The sequence below is a fragment of the Hyla sarda genome, chromosome 1, assembly GCF_029499605.1.
Source record: "Hyla sarda isolate aHylSar1 chromosome 1, aHylSar1.hap1, whole genome shotgun sequence".
NCBI classification, from domain to species: domain Eukaryota; kingdom Metazoa; phylum Chordata; class Amphibia; order Anura; family Hylidae; genus Hyla; species Hyla sarda.
This window is the reverse complement of record NC_079189.1, coordinates 186,659,594-186,681,749: the sequence shown is the minus strand read 5'-3', so window position 1 is coordinate 186,681,749 and position 22,156 is coordinate 186,659,594. Positions and strand designations below refer to the sequence as shown.

The 22,156-nt window shown below is 42.3% G+C and overlaps 1 protein-coding gene across 6 annotated transcripts in view; it reads right to left on the bottom strand.

Annotated features, from left to right (window-relative positions):
* Window positions 1-22,156, bottom strand: part of SYNPO2 (synaptopodin 2) — a 330,432-nt gene that overhangs the window by 10,506 nt on the left and 297,770 nt on the right. For 5 of the 6 annotated variants that reach the window (XM_056565722.1, XM_056565731.1, XM_056565754.1 and 2 more), the window contains one exon: window positions 9,399-10,447. In XM_056565722.1, the coding sequence (XP_056421697.1) occupies window positions 9,911-10,447 (537 nt within the window). In that variant the 3' untranslated portion in view covers window positions 9,399-9,910. Of the gene's footprint in view, window positions 1-9,398; window positions 10,448-22,156 lie in introns of those variants that run through there. The other variant, XM_056565740.1, reaches the window with a different exon arrangement.

The window sequence follows — 22,156 nt, the reverse complement described above, 5'->3', positions numbered from 1 at the left end:
AACTACTGTCCTAGAAACTCTTACTGAAACCTTCTTATGCCAGCTTAAAGTGTTACTATCCTTTATTAACCCCTTAAGGACCAAGGGCGTACAGGTACGCCTTTGCTCCCTGGTACTTAAGGACCAAGGGCGTACCTGTACGCCCGTGGGAATTTCGGTCCCCGCCGCGCGCCGGGCGGGGATCGCGCCGGGGTGACTGCTGATATCTATCAGCAGGCACCCCGCGCAAATGCCCAGGGGGGTCATTAGACCCCCCCATGTCGGCGATCGGCGCAAATCGCAAGTGAATTCACACTTGCGATTTGCGCCGATTCCGGGTCATACGGGTCTATGGTGACCCGGTGACCCGGAATAGAAGGGGGATCGCGGGTGTCCTAGACACCCACGATCCCCCTGTAGCGATAGGAGTGAGGTGGCAGAGTTGCCACCCCTCCTATCTCTGCTATTGGTGGTCTAGACGCGACCACCAATAGCAGATCAGGGGCGGAGGGGTTTACTTTCGGTTTCCCCGTCCTGCCCACCGACAATAGGCGGGGCAGAACGGGGAAACCGACAGGGACCGGCGCCGAAGATCCACTTACCCATCGGCGACGGCAGCGGCGACGATCAGCGACGGCAGCGGGCGACGATCGGCGGAAGAAGAGGACCGCGACACAGCTCCCTGGATCCAACGGAAGCCGGTAAGTTACTTAGCAACATCTGGAGGGCTACAGTCTGAGACCACTATAGTGGTCTCTAAACTGTAACCCTCCAGATGTTGCAAAACTACAACTCCCAGCATGCCCAGAGAGCTGTTTAGGCTTGCTGGGAGTTGCAGTTTTGCAACAGCTGGAGGTCTACAGTTTGAGACCACTGCAAAGTGATCTCTATACTGTGCACCTCCAGATCTTGCAAAACTACAACTCCCAGCATGCCCAGACAGCAGTTTGCTGTCTGGGCATGCTGGGAGTTGTAGTTTTGCAACATCTGGAGGTCCACAGTTTGGAGACCACTATGCAGTGGTCTCTAAACTATAGCTCTACAGATGTTGCAAAACTGCAACTCCCAGCAAGCCTGAACAGCAAACAGCTGTCTCTGCATGCTGGGAGTTGTAGTTGCGATCCCTCCAGCTGTTGCATAACTACATCTCCCAGCATGCCTTTCGGCGATCAGTACATGCTGGGAGTTGAAGTTTTGCAACAGCTGGAGGCACACTGGTTGGAAAATACTGAGTTAGGTAACAGAACCTAACTGAAGGTTTTCCAACCAGTGTGCCTCCAGCTGTTGCAAAAGTACAACTCCCAGCATGCACGGTCTGTCAGTACATGCTACGAGTTGTAGTTTTGAAACAGCTGGAGGTTTGCCCCCCCATGTGAACGTACAGGGTACATTCACACTGGCGGGTTTACAGTAAGTTTTCTGCTTCAAGTTTGGGCTGTGGCAAATTTTTCACCGCAGCGCAAACTCCTAGCGGTAAATTCCCTGTAAACCCGCCAGTGTGAATGTACCCTAATAACACTACACTACACTTACACATAATAAAGGGTAAAACACTACATATACACCCCCTTACACTGTCCCCCTAATAAAAAATAAAAAACGTATTGTACGGCAGTGTTTCCAAAACAGAGCCTCCAGCTGTTGCAAAACAACTACTCCCAGCATTTCCGGACAGCCACTGACTGTCCAGGCATGCTGGGAGTTTAGCAACAGCTGGAGGCACCCTGTTTGGGAATCACTGGCGTAAAATACCCCTATGTCCACCCCTGTGCAATCCCTAATTTAGTCCTCAAATGCGCATGGCGCTCTCTCACTTTGGAGCCCTGTCGTATTTCAAGGAAACAGTTTAGTGCCACATATGTGGTATCTCCGTACTCGGGAGAAATTGCGTTACTAATTTTGGGGGCTTTTTTTCCTTTTACCCCTTATGAAAAAGAAAAGTTGGGGTCTACACCAGCCTGTTAGTGTAAAAAAAAATTTTTTTTACACTAACATGCTGGTGTTGTCCTTTACTTTTTATTTTCACGGGAGGTAAAAGGAAAAAAAGACCCCCAAAATTTGTAACGCAATTTCTCCTGAGTACGGAGATACCCCATATGTGGGCGTAAAATGCTCTGCGGGCGCACAACAAGGCTCAGGAGTGAGAGCGCACCATGTACATTTGAGGCCTAAATTGGTGATTTGCACAGGGGTGGCTGATTTTACAGTGGTTCTGACATAAACACAAAACAATAAATACAGACATGTGACCCCATTTTGGAAACGACACCCCTCACGGAACGTAACAAGGGGTATAGTGAGCCTGAACACCCCACAGGTGTTTGACAAATTTTCATTAAAGTTGGATGGGAAAATGAAAAAAAAATATTTTTTTCACTAAAATGCTGGTGTCACCCTAAATTTTTCATTTTCACAAGGGAAAATAAAAAAAAGCCCCCCAAAATTTGTAACCCAATTTCTTATGAGTAAGAGCATACCCCATATGTGGATGTAAAGTGCTCTATGGGTGCACTACAATGCTCAGAAGAGGAGGAGCGCCATTGGGATTTTGAAGAGAACATTTTTCCGGAATTGAAGGCCACTTGTGTTTACAAAGACCCCATGGTACCAGAACAATGGACCCCCCCCATATGTGACCCCATTTTGGAAACTACACCCCTCATGTAATGTAATAAGGGGTACAGTGAGCATTTACGCCCCACAGGTGTCTGACAGATTTTTGGAACAGTGATCCGTGAAAATGAATAATGTAATTTTCCATTTGCACAGCCCACTGTCCCAAAGATTTGTCAAACGCCAGTGGGGTGTAAATGCTCACTGCACCACTTATTAAATTCTGTGAGGGGTGTAGTTTCCAAAATGGGGTCACATGTGGGGGGGGTCCACTGTTCTGGCACCACGGGGGGCTTTGTAAATGCACATGGCCCCTGACTACCATTCCAAACGAATTCTCTTTCCAAAAGCTCAATGGTGCTCCTCCTCTTCTGAGCATTGTAGTTCGCACGTAGTGCACTTCAGGTCCACTTATGGGGTACCTCCATACTCAGAAGAGATGGAGTTACAAATTTTGGGGGGTATTTTCTGCTATTAACCCTTGCAAAAATGTGAAATTTGGGGGGAAACACACATTTTAGTGAAAAAAATATATATATTTTTTTACATATGCAAAAGTCGTGAAACCCGCGTGGGGTATTAAGGCTCACTTTATTCCTTGTTACGTTCCTCAAGGGGTCTAGTTTCCAAAATGGTATGCCATGTGTTTTTTTTTTTGCTGTTCTGGCACCATAGGGGCTTCCTAAATGCAACATGCCCCCCGAGCAAAATTTGCTCTCAAAAAGTCAAATATCACTCCTTCTCTTCGGAGCATTGTAGTTCGCCCGTAATGCACTTCATGCCAACTTATGGGGTACCTCCATACTCAGAAGAGATGGAGTTACAAATTTTGGGGGGTATTTTCTGCTATTAACCCTTGCAAAAATGTGAAATTTGGGGGGAAACACACATTTTAGTGGGAAAAAAAAATATTTTTTTTACATATGCAAAAGTCGTGAAACATCTGTGGGGTATTAAGGCTCACTTTATTCCTTGTTACGTTCCCCAAGGGGTCTAGTTTCCAAAATGGTATGCCATGTGGGTTATTTCTGCTGTTCTGGCACCATAGGGGCTTCCTAAATGCAACATGCCCCCCAAAAACCATTTCTGAAAAACGTACTCTCCAAAATCCCCTTGTCGCTCCTTCCCTTCTGAGCCCTCTACTGCGCCCGCCGAACACTTTACATAGACATATGAGGTATGTGCTTACTCGAGAGAAATTGGGCTACAAATATAAGTATACATTTTCTCCTTTTACCCCTTGTAAAAATTCAAAAATTGGGTTTACAAGAACATGCGAGTGTAAAAAATAAAGATTGTGAATTTTCTTCTTCACTTTTCTGCTATTCCTGTGAAACACCTAAAGGGTTAAAACACTTACTGATTGTCATTTTGAATACTTTGGGGGGTGTAGTTTTTATAATGGGGTCATTTGTGGGGTATTTCTAATGGGAAGACCCTTCAAATCCACTTCAAACCTGAACTGGTCTCTGAAAAAAAGCGAGGTTCAAAATTTTGTGAAAAATTGGAAAATTGCTGCTGAACTTTGAAGCCCTCTGGTGTCTTCCAAAAGTAAAAACATGTCAATTTTATGATGCAAACATAAAGTAGACATATTGTATATGTGAATAAAATTTTTTTTTATTTTGAATATCCATTTTCCTTACAAGCAGAGAGCTTCAAAGTTAGAAAAATGCAAAATTTTCAAATTTTTCATCAAATTTTGGGATTTTTCACCAAGAAAGGATGCAAGTTACCACAAAATTTTACCACTATGTTAAAGTAGAATATGTCACGAAAAAACAATCTCGGAATCAGATTGATAACTAAAAGCATTCCAGAGTTATTAATGTTTAAAGTGACAGTGGTCAGATGTGCAAAAAACGCTCTGGTCCTAAGGTGTAAAATGGCCTGGTCCTTAAGGGGTTAAAAAAAAATAAAAAAAATTTTTTAACATGTCATAGTGACAAAAATTTTGATTGGTAGGGGTCCGGGTGCTCAGATCCCCACTGATTGAAAAGAATGAGTGGGAGCAGCATTCAGCTAAGCACTTGTTTCCATGATGTTTCGTCACTGCAGGAGACAAATTAGATATAGAAAATCTATGGAGCACATCTCATGCAGGAAAGAGAGAGAGAACAGAGAACGTGAGAGAGGTGCACTGCCAAGAGCTTTACCCCGCTTGTTCTTCTGATGGGTAGGGGTCAGTGATAAGTGATCAATAGGGCTAAGTAATAAGTGATAGTAACACATTAAACCAGTGTTTCCCAGCCAGAATACCTTCAGCTGATGCAAAACTACAACTCCCAGCTGGGAGTTGTAGTTTTGCAACAGCTAGAGGCACCCTGGTTGGGAAACACTGCTTTAGACCATCATTGATAATTTCCAGAAAAAAAAAGCTTACCTGCAAATAGCAATTGCTTTAATGAATAGTAAAAAATACTTCTCCTTGCTTAAATGGGTATTCCCATGGTTGAAAGTTATCCCCTATCTATAGGATAGGGGATAATTAGGTGATTAGTGGGGGTCCGACTGGTGGGATGCCCACTGATCACCAGGATGGCGGAGAAATATCCTCCACAATAGATAGAACTCATTGTGCAGCTCGCACACCCATTGCTCCTTTTATTTTCTGTGAAGCAGTGCTGGGCAACGTTTAGAAAGAGGATTACTTACAAATCTGGAAATTCCCCCTTTATTAGAATTATTATTCCCAGGTAAGAAATAGCAATTTTAAAGTGTGTCTCTTACACTGGAGGACCTAGCATTACACAGCACCCCATTACTCAAAATAACATTATGTAAGGCACTGCAAGGAAATTAAACACTCACTACAAGATTCCCCAAAAGACACCAGAAGTAAAACAACCTGAGACCAGCTTTTCATTGGGGGCGCTATTAAATAAAATGGTTTGTCCAAAACAGATAACCCCTTTAAAGTCATTGGGTAAAGGACTTTTCATATAAGGTCCAAAGCCACCACACTACCAGGATATGTTCCATGTACACCATCCTGCCTGATATGCATGGCTTCTGTGGCCCCTGTTGTCTTTTATGGCTGCTTGATATTCTCTCCATCCTTCCCTCCCCTTGTCTACATCTCCCAGCAATCATCGCAGCTCTGCTCTGCCAACCAACTCACTCTCTGAGAGCAGACCACATCCTCCTGCTCTGAGCAGCAGAGAGAGGTTCACTATCTGATTGGCTAAGGCTGCAAACACCCCATAGTTCTAATCACTAAAGTGAGCATGCCTCATTAATATCTCACTCTACTCTCACTTTCTCATTTTGTCTTCTAAATCACATGCATTCAATAATTATTCTTCCATTTTTCTTTTTCTTTCTTATATGCCCTTATGCTGTCCATCACATAAACCTGTTCTCATTGCGGTTGCAGTATGGGAAAGTGTTGTTCTTAGTGCTGGATTTAACTAAACTGAGATGGTGGGTAGATCGAGAAGCTGGGCAATCGGGCAGTGCTCATGGGCTTAACACCTGTGTATGGTATGCCTTTATGTAGACAATGGAAACTACTGTCCTAGAAACTCTTACTGAAACCTTCTTATGCCAGCTTAAAGTGTTACTATCCTTTATTAAAAAAAAATAAAAAAATTTTTTTAACATGTCATAGTGACAAAAATTTTGATTGGTAGGGGTCCGGGTGCTCAGATCCCCACTGATTGAAAAGAATGAGTGGGAGCAGCACTCAGCTAAGCACTTGTTTCCATGATGTTTCGTCACTGCAGGAGACAAATTAGATATAGAAAATCTATGGAGCACATCTCATGCAGGAAAGAGAGAGAGAACAGAGAACGTGAGAGAGGTGCACTGCCAAGAGCTTTACCCCGCTTGTTCTTCTGATGGGTAGGGGTCAGTGATAAGTGATCAATAGGGCTAAGTAATAAGTGATAGTAACACATTAAACCAGTGTTTCCCAGCCAGAATACCTTCAGCTGATGCAAAACTACAACTCCCAGCTGGGAGTTGTAGTTTTGCAACAGCTAGAGGCACCCTGGTTGGGAAACACTGCTTTAGACCATCATTGATAATTTCCAGAAAAAAAAAGCTTACCTGCAAATAGCAATTGCTTTAATGAATAGTAAAAAATACTTCTCCTTGCTTAAATGGGTATTCCCATGGTTGAAAGTTATCCCCTATCTATAGGATAGGGGATAATTAGGTGATTAGTGGGGGTCCGACTGGTGGGATGCCCACTGATCACCAGGATGGCGGAGAAATATCCTCCACAATAGATAGAACTCATTGTGCAGCTCGCACACCCATTGCTCCTTTTATTTTCTGTGAAGCAGTGCTGGGCAACGTCTAGAAAGAGGATTACTTACAAATCTGGAAATTCCCCCTTTATTAGAATTATTATTCCCAGGTAAGAAATAGCAATTTTAAAGTGTGTCTCTTACACTGGAGGACCTAGCATTACACAGCACCCCATTACTCAAAATAACATTATGTAAGGCACTGCAAGGAAATTAAACACTCACTACAAGATTCCCCAAAAGACACCAGAAGTAAAACAACCTGAGACCAGCTTTTCATTGGGGGCGCTATTAAATAAAATGGTTTGTCCAAAACAGATAACCCCTTTAAAGTCATTGGGTAAAGGACTTTTCATATAAGGTCCAAAGCCACCACACTACCAGGATATGTTCCATGTACACCATCCTGCCTGATATGCATGGCTTCTGTGGCCCCTGTTGTCTTTTATGGCTGCTTGATATTCTCTCCATCCTTCCCTCCCCTTGTCTACATCTCCCAGCAATCATCGCAGCTCTGCTCTGCCAACCAACTCACTCTCTGAGAGCAGACCACATCCTCCTGCTCTGAGCAGCAGAGAGAGGTTCACTATCTGATTGGCTAAGGCTGCAAACACCCCATAGTTCTAATCACTAAAGTGAGCATGCCTCATTAGTGCAGGGCAGAAACCACATGGCCTGTGTCTCTTAGGAGGATAAGGGCTGCTTTCCGAGAGGGCTTTGGACAGAGACAGAGTGGATAGCCGGATAATGTCATTCCCTCACTTCATGCATGTAAGTAACAACGAAAGTTGGGAAACTGTTCTATATAGTTAATGAATTATATTTAGACAATTAAATAGTTTTGGCTATGGGTTTAGTTCCCCAGAATACCCCTTTAAGAATCTTGCTTAACCCTCAGGGACACAGACAATTTTCTCTTGATTTTACTACTTGCCTCTTAAGAGCCATAACCCTTTTTTTTAATCAACAAAGCCTTATGAGGGCTTGTTTTGGACCAAATATACTTGTTAAAGGTATCCCTTATTTAACCATACAATGTAATGTAAAACAAATAAAATTGAAAATAAAAATGTCTGCAATAGTTTTTGCACGGTATCATAAAATTGACAAGACTGCGAATCAGTACAAAACACAATATATATATATATATATATATATATATATATATATATATATATATATATGTAGTTTTACTAGTTTAGAAATATATTTTGACCTCTACAACTTTTTTCATCTTCAAAGCTTTGAGAGCTAATTTTTTCGTGGGGCAAGCTGTAGTTTCTTTCTGTGTTACAGATCACTTCATGATTTTGTTTTTTATTCCATGTTTTCTGGGAAGTGGGATGCAATTCTGGCATTGGATGTTTTTTTGGTTTGCAGTGCTCACCTTTCAGGATTAATAATATTATATTATACAGTCTGCAGATTGAGTCACAGGGGCCAATGCTGGAAGTGGTTGGCATGCAGCTTCTAATCACCTAGGTGTCATGATCACTATTGCCTGACTCACTGACAGCTGTCAACTGCTATCAGCCACCAGCAGCAGGGTTTGCAGGGGTCTTAGCCCCTGAGCTCTCTTCATACATCCTTAACATGACTATAAAATAACTATTTCAGGATATTTTTTCCCTTATATAAGGCACACTCAATGTCACATATTCCTGCAGTGCCATTTGTTGCATCCCAGCTCTGCTGCATATCCATATATATCATTACTGTAGCAGGGCTTTTCATCAACCACCATCTTGACTTTGAAATTTCAAACTGCATTCTCTTTCCAAACTGCTATCAATCCCTGAAATACATATGTTGGCTGACTAGCTGCATAATGAATAATAATAAAAATATGTGTGTTTTTTTAAACATATATCTGTAACTGAGTGTTAAAAGGGTTAAATGAACTTGACATTGCCTTCTAGGTGTTAATGCTGGTACTGAATAACTTGTTACTTTCTGTATTATATGGTTTTATGTCCAAACAGCCGGCAAGACTTATCAGGTAGCACAAAGAGGAATACCCTTTAATCCCAGACTAGGATAAATTCCTTTCTTAGTTGATAGAAATACTGTATCACAGGCAGCCATTGCTAACAGCTGCTAAATATTTACCAGCTTCTATGGACAAAGTTCTAAACCGTTTCAAGGAAAGGCATTTTCAAGTTGAAAAACACCACTCTTTAGACTGCCATGAGGCTATATATGTATGACATTAATATGTCATACATATATAACAGGTCAATCGGCTCCAGTATTCAATAAAATGAAACAATACATGAGTTTGACATGTATTATGATAAATGCCAATTCTATATGTACAGATTTACGATTTTCTTGAACAGTGATCCCTCAACTTACAATGATCTCGGGTTACAATATTTTTACCATTCAATGGTCTTTTCTGAACCATTGTAACTTGAAACCATACCCGACATAGACAACAGCTCTATGATTCAACCAATCAGAGTGGATATTTTTCTGGTTAAAGGGAATCTGGGGTTGGGGGGGGGGGGGGGCGCTCTTACTAAATTCAGCCAAATGACAAAGAGTGGAACATCTTATAAGTGCTGTGTATGAAAACGACGCAGGTAGTAAATGTCCTCCATGTTGTATACTACTTAATGCTATTCTGGGGCATATGATTACAAAGATTACACCAGATATGGAGAATAATATTTTAGGTAACGCTTATTGCAGTTATGCTCCCAAGGCTTGCAGGAATAGCTTTAAAAAATGTTTGTATGGTGGAGCAAGCTGTCTGAGAACTAACACAGGACTGTTAAGTGCATATAGGCTGGTGTGTTTTGCCTTTGTTTATTAGGTGCACCAGTTTTTATGGTGGTTTGGGAATCCTTTATGGTGATCTGGCAGTAGATGCTGAATGTATGAACACTGTATAAAAGCCTTACAAAGCGTTTTTACAAAATATGACGTGATGCCAAGAAGACTGAGTGATAGTTTCATGTGTACTCCTGGTTCTCACCAATTGACTATTGCCCACTTGAGTCCAAAACATTGGACTACCAAATTGTGAGCGATTGGCATAACTGAATAAATATACATGATACTCAGCTTCTCCATGCCCTAGGATAAGGATTAAAGTTTGGATTACGCCCTGTAGACATGCAATATTCTGACCTGGTTTCCAATGGTAGAGAACCTGCATTTGTCATAGAATGGGAGCTGGGACAGGAATACCTGAGCTGATAACCACATTGCAGAGAAGGTGCTGACACTACATTCTTTGGTAAGGTGGAAATACTAGGTCTACTCCTATAGACATTTGCACTATTAGTAGAGGGCAGAGTGGAGGAGGACTTCCAGGCTGCTGGAGGTTCTGGTAGAGTCTTTCGACGTGCAGCAGACACTACATTGGCAGATATTGATTCATGCAAGAATGCATCATCCACAAACCCCAATGGAGATTTAGCTGCTGCTTCCCATGGAGTTAACCTCTTGCCAGGTGTTTCAGGTGTTGATGCTGATTTGCCAATGTAACCAGGTGCAGGCTCAAAAAGTGTCGGAGACAGTGGAGAACCAAATGGTTGGGAACTGGCGGATGAAAAACTTCTGGCAGGAAAGGACATGGATCTTCCATCTTTTTCCTATAAAAACACATAAATTATATGTTATTCTTTACCATTTATTTAGTTATTCCCTGACTCCTTTTATGTAGGCCTGTTTATAAAGGTATGTCACGTAACATATTTACAAAAAAAAACAGTGAAGGGCAACTGACAAAACCAAGCTGCATATATGGGTATTCACCTTGTGTCCTCTCTTCTACTTTCCTACACACATACATGTCCTGGATCACACAGACCGCACGCTCTTGTGATGCAGAATACAAGATATGCATTCAGGAAAGCACTACAGATTCACCAATGGACTAGAGTGGATAGCGCCCAGGCATTTGAGTGACAGAGGGCATGTGTATCACTTAAATGGGTTCAAGGGTTAAATCACCTACTGTAAACGTGGACCATCCCTTGTATGGAATACATTATGACCTCCATTGTTTTCACAACTCTTTATATATATATATATATATAAGTTGGACAGTAATATAGAGGAACGTATTGCTTGCTCTTTTTGAGTGTTGCTGTGTAAGAGGGGGCGTGAAAGAGGAGTTTCAAAAACTGTGATTATCTGTTGTGCGGAGTGAATCTGTGGAGTGGGTGCGACTGCCTATAGCCCACATTCTTATTTTGGGTAAGTTTTTCTCTTTTGCACATAGTGGGATAACTGTTAGAGTTTAAACACCCTTTTTCATTTTTTTTTTTTTTCTCTGTTCCACCTCTAGGGGGAGGAGGAGTAGATTGGGCACAGGTGTATAAATCTTAGCTTGGGACTCTTATTGAGAGCTTGCTCTTTTTGAGTGTTGCTGTGTAAGAGGGGGGCGTGAAAGAGGAGTTTCAAAAACTGTGATTATCTGTTGTGCGGAGTGAATCTGTGGAGTGGGTGCGACTGCCTATAGCCCACATTCTTATTTTGGGTAAGTTTTTCTCTTTTGCACATAGTGGGATAACTGTTAGAGTTTAAACACCCTTTTTCATTTTTTTTTTTTTTTTCTCTGTTCCACCTCTAGGGGGAGGAGGAGTAGATTGGGCACAGGTGTATAAATCTTAGCTTGGGACTCTTATTGAGAGCTTGCTCTTTTTGAGTGTTGCTGTGTAAGAGGGGGGCGTGAAAGAGGAGTTTCAAAAACTGTGATTATCTGTTGTGCGGAGTGAATCTGTGGAGTGGGTGCGACTGCCTATAGCCCACATTCTTATTTTGGGTAAGTTTTTCTCTTTTGCACATAGTGGGATAACTGTTAGAGTTTAAACACCCTTTTTCATTTTTTTTTTTTTTCTCTGTTCCACCTCTAGGGGGAGGAGGAGTAGATTGGGCACAGGTGTATAAATCTTAGCTTGGGACTCTTATTGAGAGCTTGCTCTTTTTGAGTGTTGCTGTGTAAGAGGGGGCGTGAAAGAGGAGTTTCAAAAACTGGAGTTTGAAAGCAGGAGGTTGAGATCGCTGTGAGTTTTCATTTTTGAACCCACAAGGTCTACAAAAAATTTTAAGTGTCATTTTGACTGTCTGTTTTTTCCTATACATTTGTGAAATCCCCATAATTAGATGGCCTCCATGTTGGAAAATGCAGTCCAATGTACATCCTGTTCAATGTATGCAATCCTTGAACAACAGTTTGAGGGTGCATATTGTTGTGCGAGATGTGTGCTAGTTGTCCGTTTGGAAGCCCAGATCCTGCATCTAGAGGGGCGACTGGCAACAATGAGAAGCATTAACAACATGGAGAGGAGTCTCCTGCTCACTGAGCAGGCACTCTCGGGAATAGAGGTGGGGGAGGACAGTGGGACGGAGTTGCAGGACAGTCAGGCAGTTAGCTGGGTTACAGTTAGAAAGAGGGGTAGGGGAAAAAGTGTCAGGGAGGCTAGTCCTGAACTGGCACACCCCAACAAGTTTGCCCGCTTGGCAGATGAGGGGGATGCCATTACAGAGCTAGCAGAACTGCAGCAGGATACCGCCTCTGACCGCCAGGGGGGTGTCTGCTCCAGTAAGGAGGGAGGGAGGAGTACAGGGCAGGCCAGACAGGTACTAGTGGTGGGGGACTCAATTATTAGGGGGACAGACAGGGCAATCTGTCACAAAGACCGGGATCGCCGAACAGTGTGCTGTCTGCCTGGCGCACGAGTTCGGCACATCGCGGATCGGGTTGACAGGTTGTTGGGCGGGGCTGGAGAGGACCCAGCAGTCATGGTACATATTGGCACCAATGACAAAGTAAGAGGTAGGTGGAGTGTCCTTAAAAATGATTTCAGGGACTTAGGCCGCAAGCTTAAGGCAAGGACCTCCAAGGTAGTCTTTTCTGAAATACTACCAGTACCACGAGCCGCACCAGAGAGGCAGCGGGAGATCAGGGAGGTAAACAAGTGGCTCAGAAGCTGGTGTAGGAAGGAAGGGTTTGGGTTCATGGAGAACTGGGCTGACTTCGCTGTCGGTTACCGGCTCTACCGTAGGGACGGGCTGCACCTCAATGGGGAGGGTGCAGCTTTGCTTGGGGAGAAGATGGCTAGAAGGGTGGAGGAGTGTTTAAACTAGGGACTTGGGGGGAGGGAACCTACAGCAAAGAGGGGGAAGATAGTGTAGATAGAGAGGTGGGAATTATAAATGTACCTGGGGGTGGAGCGGAGGGAGGGGTTAGAATAGTTAATAGGAATAGGCTTCATAGGAAAATAAAACTTACACCCTTGAATCCCATTAACCCCAATAACATAAAGGATGGAAATGTAAAGTGTATGTTCACAAATGCCAGAAGCCTAGCAAATAAAATGGGGGAGCTTGAGGCCTTGATACTGGAGGAACATATTGATATAGTTGGGGTCACTGAGACATGGCTGGACTCCTCGCATGACTGGGCTGTCAATCTGCAGGGGTTTACATTGTTTCGCAAGGATAGAATGAACAGAAAAGGTGGTGGAGTCTGTCTGTATGTAAGAAGTGGTATGAAAGTCAGTGTGAACGATGCCATAGTGTGTGATGATTCTGAGGATGTGGAATCATTGTGGGTAGAATTACAAAAGGAGGGAAATACTGAAAAAATAATATTTGGGGTAATCTACAGACCCCCTAATATCACTGAAGAGATAGAAGTTCGGCTTCATAAACAAATAGAGAGGGCCGCCCGGGCAGGTACAGTGGTAATAATGGGAGATTTTAACTATCCAGATATAGATTGGGGTCCGGGGTTGGCTAAAACTACAAAGGGGCGACAATTCCTAAATTTATTGCAGGATAATTTTATGGGCCAGTTTGTGGAGGACCCAACAAGAAGTGATGCCTTGTTGGATCTGATCATTTCCAACAACGCAGAGCTGGTTGGTAATGTAACTGTGCGGGAAAACCTTGGTAATAGCGACCACAATATAGTTACTTTTGACTTAAAATGTAGAAAACAAAGACAGGCGGGGAAGGCAAAAACATATAACTTTAAAAAGGCAAATTTCCCTGGGCTGAGGGCTGCACTACAGGACATAGACTGGGGGGAGGTGTTCTCAAATACTGATACAGAAGGTAAATGGGACATCTTTAAATTAACTCTAAATAACTATACAGCTAAATATATACCAAAGGGGAACAAATATAAACGATTGAAACTAAATCCTACATGGCTGACAAATGATGTTAAAAGAGCAATAAACAACAAAAAAATAGCCTTCAAAAAATACAAATCTGATGGGTCAGCGATAACATTTAAACAGTACAAGGAGCTTAATAAAATCTGTAAAAATGTAATAAAAACAGCAAAAATTCAAAATGAGAGACAGGTGGCCAAAGAAAGCAAAACTAATCCTAAATATTTTTTTAGATATATAAATGCAAAAAAACCAAGGACAGAGCATGTAGGACCCCTTAATAATGATAATGGGGAGGTTGTCACAGGCGATCAAGAGAAGGCGGAGCTACTGAATGGGTTCTTTAGTTCTGTATACACTATGGAAGAAGGAGCTGACATTGGCCAGGTCAGTGCTGGTAACACATCATGTAATGTACTGAACTGGCTTAATGTAGAGATGGTACAAGGTAAGTTAAGTGATATAAATGTAAGCAAATCCCCAGGACCGGATGGACTACACCCAAGAGTTCTTAGAGAGGTAAGTTCAGTAATATCTGTACCCCTGTTCATGATATTTAGAGATTCTCTGGTGTCTGGTATTGTGCCAAGGGACTGGCGCAAGGCGAATGTGGTGCCAATCTTCAAAAAGGGCTCTAGGTCTTCCCCAGGAAACTATAGACCGGTAAGTTTAACGTGCATTGTGGGTAAATTGTTTGAAGGACTTATAAGGGATTACATACAGGAATACATAGGGGATAATTGTATTATAAGTGATAGCCAGCATGGGTTTACTAAGGATAGAAGTTGTCAAACCAATCTAATTTGCTTTTATGAAGAGGTGAGTAGAAGCCTTGACAGAGGAATGGCTGTGGATATAGTGTTTCTGGATTTTGCTAAAGCATTTGATACTGTCCCTCATAGACGTCTGACAGGTAAGTTAAGGTCTTTGGGTTTGGAAATTTTAGTTTGTAACTGGATTGAACACTGGCTCATGGATCGTACCCAGAGAGTGGTGGTCAATGATTCGTACTCTGATTGGTCCCCGGTTATTAGTGGTGTACCCCAAGGTTCAGTACTGGGACCGCTGTTGTTTAATTTATTTATCAATGATATAGAGGATGGTATTAACAGCTCTGTTTCTATCTTTGCAGATGACACCAAGCTTTGTAGCACGGTACAGTCTATAGAGGATGTGCATAAGTTACAAGATGACTTGGATAGACTAAGTGTCTGGGCATCCACTTGGCAAATGAGGTTCAATGTGGATAAATGTAAAGTTATGCATCTGGGTACTAATAACCTGCATGCATCGTATGTCTTAGGGGGGATTAAACTGGCAGAGTCACTGGTAGAGAAGGATCTGGGTGTACTTGTAGATCAAAGACTACAGAATAGCATGCAATGTCAGGCTGCTGCTTCCAAAGCCGGCAGGATATTGTCATGTATCAAAAGAGGCATGGACTCAAGGGACAGGGACATAATACTCCCCCTTTATAAAGCATTGGTACGGCCTCACCTGGAATATGCTGTTCAGTTTTGGTCACCTGTCCATAAAAGGGACACTGCGGAGTTGGAAAGGGTGCAGAGACGCGCGACTAAACTAATATGGGGCTTGGAACATCTTAGCTATGAGGAGCGATTAAAGGAGTTACAATTGTTTAGTCTTGAGAAGAGACGTTTAAGGGGGGATATGATAAACGTATATAAGTATATTAATGGCCCATACAAAAAATATGGAGAAAAACTGTTCCAGGTTAAACCCCCCCAAAGGACGAGGGGGCACTCCCTCCGTCTGGAGAAAAAAAAGTTTAGTCTCAAGGGGCGACACGCCTTCTTTACCGTGAGGACTGTGAATTTATGGAACGGTCTACCTCAGGAACTGGTCACAGCAGGAACAATTAACAGCTTTAAAACAGGATTAGATACATTCCTGGAACAAAATAAGATTAATGCTTATGAAGAAATATAAAGTCTCATCCCTTCCCCAGTGTCGCGCCACGCCCCTACCCCTTGATTCCCTGGTTGAACTTGATGGACATGTGTCTTTTTTCGACCGTACTAACTATGTAACTATGTAACTATGTAACTACTTTGGAACTTATTACTTAGAACGTATTGGGTGACATTGAAAACAAATGAAAAGATACTTGACGCAACTATGTGAGCCGACTCATTAGAAAATGAATTTACAGGCCATTTTTTACATCAAGGTTGTCTTTTTAATTATGTTGAGTACTGAGCAATTTCTTAAAATGCATTGTTTCTACCAATAAATGCAACATATCAAGTTTTAGCTTTCTTAAACCTTTCCCCTTGAATGCCTTTTGGGGCCTTAAAGGGGAACTCCAGTGCACTACATTTTATCCCCTATAGACAGGATAGGGAATGAGTGTTTAATCATCTCTTGGTCAGCTGTGGTCAACATGCCCCCTCCATTTATTTCTATGGGGGAGCCGAAGATACAGCGTTCGTGTATCCCTTGCTCTCCAACAGAGATAAATGGAGGATGCGTAACAGACACCACTTTGTGCAGTGGTTGACAGAAATCTGTCATGGTGCGGAGGTCATTCTGTGCATGCGGAGAGCAAGACACTTGCTCTCCTTTCCACAGGATAAGATGTAATGTACCGGAGTTCCCTCTTTAATGCTCAAGCAAGTTTTTTTTATTTTTCCCTCACCACCTTCCATGTGCCATAATTTTTATTTTTCCACTTGTTTTTTGAGGGGTTGTACTTTTTAATGCCACCATTTGAGGTTAATTTATCTTACTGGTTAAACTTTATTGACTTTTTTGCCGGGGAAACAGTATGACTGGGCATGCTAGGAGTTGTAGTTTTTCAACATCTGGAGAGCCACAGTTTGGAGACCACTGATATAAAGTACAAAAATAAAATCTCCGAAATACACAATGTGTTAAAGGGGTACTCCGGCGCTAAGACATCTTATCCCCTATTCAAAGGATAGGGGATAAGATGCCTGATCGCGGGGGTACCACCACTGGGGACCCCAGCAATCTTTCATGCAGCACCCCCCTATCATCAGTTCCAGAGCGAACATCACTCTGGTGTATTGTGACATCACGGCTCCGCCTCCGGCCCTGTGATTGTGAGTCATCAGATCCGGAGCGATGTTCGCTCCGGAGGCTGATGATAGCGGGGTGCTGCATGAAAGATAGCGGTGGTCCGCAACGGCAGGACCCCCGCGATCAGGCATCTTATTCCCCAATCCTTTGGATGTTGGATAAGATGTCTTAGCGCCGGAGTACCCCTTTAATACTTTGTTGCATGTATGTTTTAGAATTGTCAATGACCTAATTAGAAAATGAGATCCTGATGTAAAGAAGAACGGGAACTAACATTGCAGTGTAAGGGGCCTAGTTAGAATACTCATTATGTGCTCGGCATGAAGCTAAGATGGGCTATAGAGAGTAGTAGAGCAGTCAGTGCCATCGGCAGCGTACACATGAGGCATAATGTAATTGCACTTAGAATTAACACTCATAGCTACAGCAGAGGTCAAACTGAAGGTTACAAGACAAATGTAGGTTTACTGAATCTGAGGAATTCAAGAGCTCTTCTGTGCATTTTATTACTTAAAGGGGTACTCCAGTGGAAAGCATTTTTTTTCCTTCAAATAAACTGGTGCCAGAAAGTTAAACAGAGTTGTAAATTACTTCTATTAAAAAAAAATCTTAATCCTTCCAGTAGTTATCAGCTGCTGCATGCTCCAGAGGAAATTTTGTAGTTCTTTTCAGTCAGACCACAGTGCTCTCTGCTGACACCTCTGTCCATGTCAGGAACTATCTGGAGCAGGAGAGGTTTGCTATAGGGATTTGCTCCTACTCTGGACAGTTCCTAACATGGACAGAGGTGTCAGCAGAGAGCACTGTGGTCAAACAGAAAAGAACAACTCGACTTTCTCTGGAGCATACTGCAGCTGATACAGTAAGTACTGAAAGGATTAAGATTTTTTAATAGAAGTAATTAATAAATCTGTTTAACTTTCTGGCACCAGTTGATTTGAAAAAAAAAAAAAAAATGTTTTCCACCAGAGAGGTACTCCACTTTAAAGGGGTACTCCACTGAAAACATCTTATCCCCTATCCAAAGGATAGGGGATCAGATGTTAGATTGCGGGTGGTCCCACCTCTGGGACCCTGGCGATCTCCACTAAGGAACCCCTGTCATTCGGTACATGGAGCGAACTCCACTCCGTGCCCGATGATTGGCGATGCTAGCCACCATGCCTCCTCCATTCACATCTATAGGAGGAGGCATGATGGCTATTTAAAAGCTGTCATGCCCTCTCCCATAGACATGAATGGAGGGGGCGTGACATAACGTCATAAACGCGGACGCAGCAAGCTTCCATGCTCCGGACGCTTCCGATGCCAGCCTGGAGAGCGCAGGTGTCCCCAGTGGCGGGACCCCCAAGATCTAACACCTTATCCCCTATCCTTTGGAGAGGGGATAAGATGTTTCCAATGGAGTACCCCTTTAAATTCCTTTAAAAAAAATAAAAAATAAAAAACTAGTATAAAAATATCAAAATATGAAATGTTTTTTTGTTTTTTTAATAAACAAAAAATAAATAAAGGTGTATTAACAACAAATGCCCATTTCCTATTAAAGTGCTATCTATACAGTGTCAAGTTACAATATTAATCGGTTTCAGGACGACCATTGTATGTTGAAACCATTGTATGTTGAGACCATAACTCTATGGAAACCTGGTAAATGGTTCTGAAGCCCCAAAATGTCATCCATAGATAGTAAAAAGTGAGGGTTAAAGAAAAATTGATAGATAAGTAATACAGATAAAGCAAGTCCTTTCATATAAAAGTAAGAAAGATCTGCTGGAAGCTGTAAATCACTGTCTATGTAGAGGACAGGAGCTTCAGGGTCCTGTACAGTACACAGTATCTTTAAGTACAGTATAATGGAACCGCCCTTACTTGGTGTCCAAAGGAGCAGCTAACCGTGGCATAGGTAAAGTAACAAAAAAGGAAGAAAAAATACAGCTCACTACCATACACCCACATAGATGATATCAGAGACATCCGTAGGGAACGAGGAGCAAGAGAGACAATCCAAGCCGCATACTTGTTGTGAACAGATACTAAGAGGAAAAGTGCAAAAAACTGAGATTTCTTTGCCAAAAACTCCAGCTCCTCTAAGAAAAAATGTTAAAATTTCAAAAATGCATTAATACATGATTACAAATTATATAGAAAAACCAAGGGTAAAAGCTAGGTAGAAATGCCGACACGTTTCGAAACTGTCCGGTTCTTAGTTTTAGCACAACTGACTACCATGCACCATTTTATATCATTTAGTCAGTTAAGGGAACACCCCCATTTGACATACTTCCTGGGATCAAACCCGTGACGCCATATGCAAATTGAGTAAACAAACAAAATGTGTAACCAAATTAAAACATATATATCCATAGAAAATTGCTCAAACTTTATACATATAAAGACCAGAAAAAAATCCAGGCAGTTGCTCAGGGCCCCCATCCAAAAGGGCCCCTGAAAAGCTTTAGGGCAATACTAACACTACTAAATTTTGCTGCAATTTCTGCGAAATCCCTGTAAAATCGCTGCAAAATACAGTAGTGTTAGTATAGCCCTAAAGCTGTCTGGGCTGCAGAGAGGCCTAAAGACACCACAAACAGTCTGCTAGGACCTGCGAATGACTCCTATAGGCTAAGACTAATGATGATGTCATCACAGGTCTTGGAAGATACATGGCAAGTCTATGCCGTGTATGGGCACTGTGCAATGGATAAAAAAGAAGAATAGGGGAAAATATGGAGGGGGGGTGGGGGAGATTTATATATTCATTTACAGCACATATATCACTGCCTCCCCAGTGTGGAACCACTAACGCATATTGTGGGGGGTGATTTAGGATTTTAATCCCTTGAGGACACAACTAATTTAGACTTTTAAAAAATAGATGGTAGGATGTGTAGCTCACTTAGAGATAGGAGAGAAGTAAGTGTTCGAGGTTAAAGGTGTTACCCTCACCCAATCAGGCCTAATCAAATATAGGAAATGTATATATATAAATACCAGTCCTCAAGAACACTGGGGATATGTAGATATAAGTAGGAAAAGAGAGAGATAGTGAATCTATTACAATTTAATTTATTAATGTTAGTATAAAGATGAGTGGCCAATCACTCTGCAGGGCCCTTACAGAGATAAATTGGTAAAAATACAGATAAAAATATAAATAATTATTATAAATCAAAACAAATAAAAATGCACCAATAATGTTCACTAAAGGGATTAGCAACGTGTCTCTTTGGTGGCAGTTGATATATCCAGAGATGTCCAATATTATATATGAAACTCACAGTTCTGTGTGGGAAAATCGCAGTTCAATATTGGAAAATCACAGTTCTATATAGGGAATTCACAGTTCAGTATTGAATGAACTCCTGTGAGGTCCAGTGATACAAATTACAATCGCAGTTGTAATAATAGTAGCAGTTGTAGCAATTGTAGCAGCAGTTGTTGTAGCAGCTTTGTAGCGATTTTGAAATACAAAGTGTCAGTGACAGCACCACTCACCCTCCTTTCCTGGTAGATAGCGATCTCGGCAGATAGCGATCTCGGCAGGCAGCAATACTCACGGGTAGCGATCTCGGCAGACCGCGGTGACCTGTGGATGATACGAGCTGTCTGTAGTGCCGGTCTGGATGTCGCCTGGGTGAGTGGTTCTCCGGTGGGCTGTCGGTATCCTTGGCTGGCACGGAGAGGCGTCCGGCCTGAAGATATCTAGGAACTTCACTGCCCGGAGCTGTAAGTGGAGTGCTGGGAGCAGCTGCGTGTCTGAATGATGCGTGTACATCCAGCGGTTGCTAATCACAATATGTAGAAATGGTATCTTTGCAAGTGATATACACTTGAATGGTAAGGTGCTTGTACAGGTCAGACGCGTTTCAAGGCCTGCGGGCCTTTTCTTCAGTGACAATAAGGTAATTATTGTCACTGAAGAAAAGGCCCGCTGGATGTACACAGATTTGAGACCACCACAACACGTGCGCAGCTAGCGCATCATTCAGACACGCAGCTGCTCCCAGCACTCCACTCACAGCCCCGGGTGGCGAAGTTCCTGGATATCTTCATGCCGGACGCCTCTCCGTGCCAGCCCAGGATACCGACAGCCCACCGGAGAACCACTCACCCAGGCGACATCCAGACCGGCACTACAGACAGCTCGCATCATCCACAGGTCACCGCGGTCTACTGAGATCGCTACCCGTGAGTATTGCTGCCGGCTGAGATCGCTATCTGCCGAGATCGCTATCTACCAGGAAAGGAGGGTGAGTGGTGCCATCACTGACACTTTGTATTTCAAAATCGCTACAAAGCTGCTACAACAACTGCTGCTACAATTGCTACAACTGCTACTATTATTACAACTGCGATTGTAATTTGTATCACTGGACCTCACAGGAGTTCATTCAATACTGAACTGTGAATTCCCTATATAGAACTGTGATTTTCCAATATTGAACTGCGATTTTCCCACACAGAACTGTGAGTTTCATATATAATATTGGACATCTCTGAATATATCAACTGGCACCAAAGAGACACGTTGCTAATCCCTTTAATGAACATTATTGGTGCATTTTTATTGTTTTGTTTTATAATTATTATTTATATTTTTATCTGTATTTTTACCAATTTATCTCTGTAAGGGCCCTGCAGAGTGATTGGCCACTCATCTTTATACTAACATTAATAAATTAAATTGTAATAGATTCACTATCTCTCTCTTTTCCTACTTATATCTACATATCCCCAGTGTTCTTGAGGACTGGTATTTATATATATACATTTCCTAATTTAGACTTTTGCCATAACTCATATAATTTTCCATATACAGACCCATATGGGGCTTGTTTTTTTACACCATCAATTGAAATCTACCAATTGCAATCTGGCATAGCCATCTATGAGACGGCGCATTCCTGTGCGGTAGTAGCGCTGGCATTTTATGCCGGTGCCCCGCAGTTTGCAGAATATCAAATTCTCCATGTGGACATTCCGTCATGTGAACATAGCCTTATAGTAATAGCCCTATTACTGATAGGTAATATTGAGAAGATCACTGTTTATCTGTGTGCGGGGATTATTATTGTATAAAGAACAAGGTGAGAGTATTAGGTTAGGGCT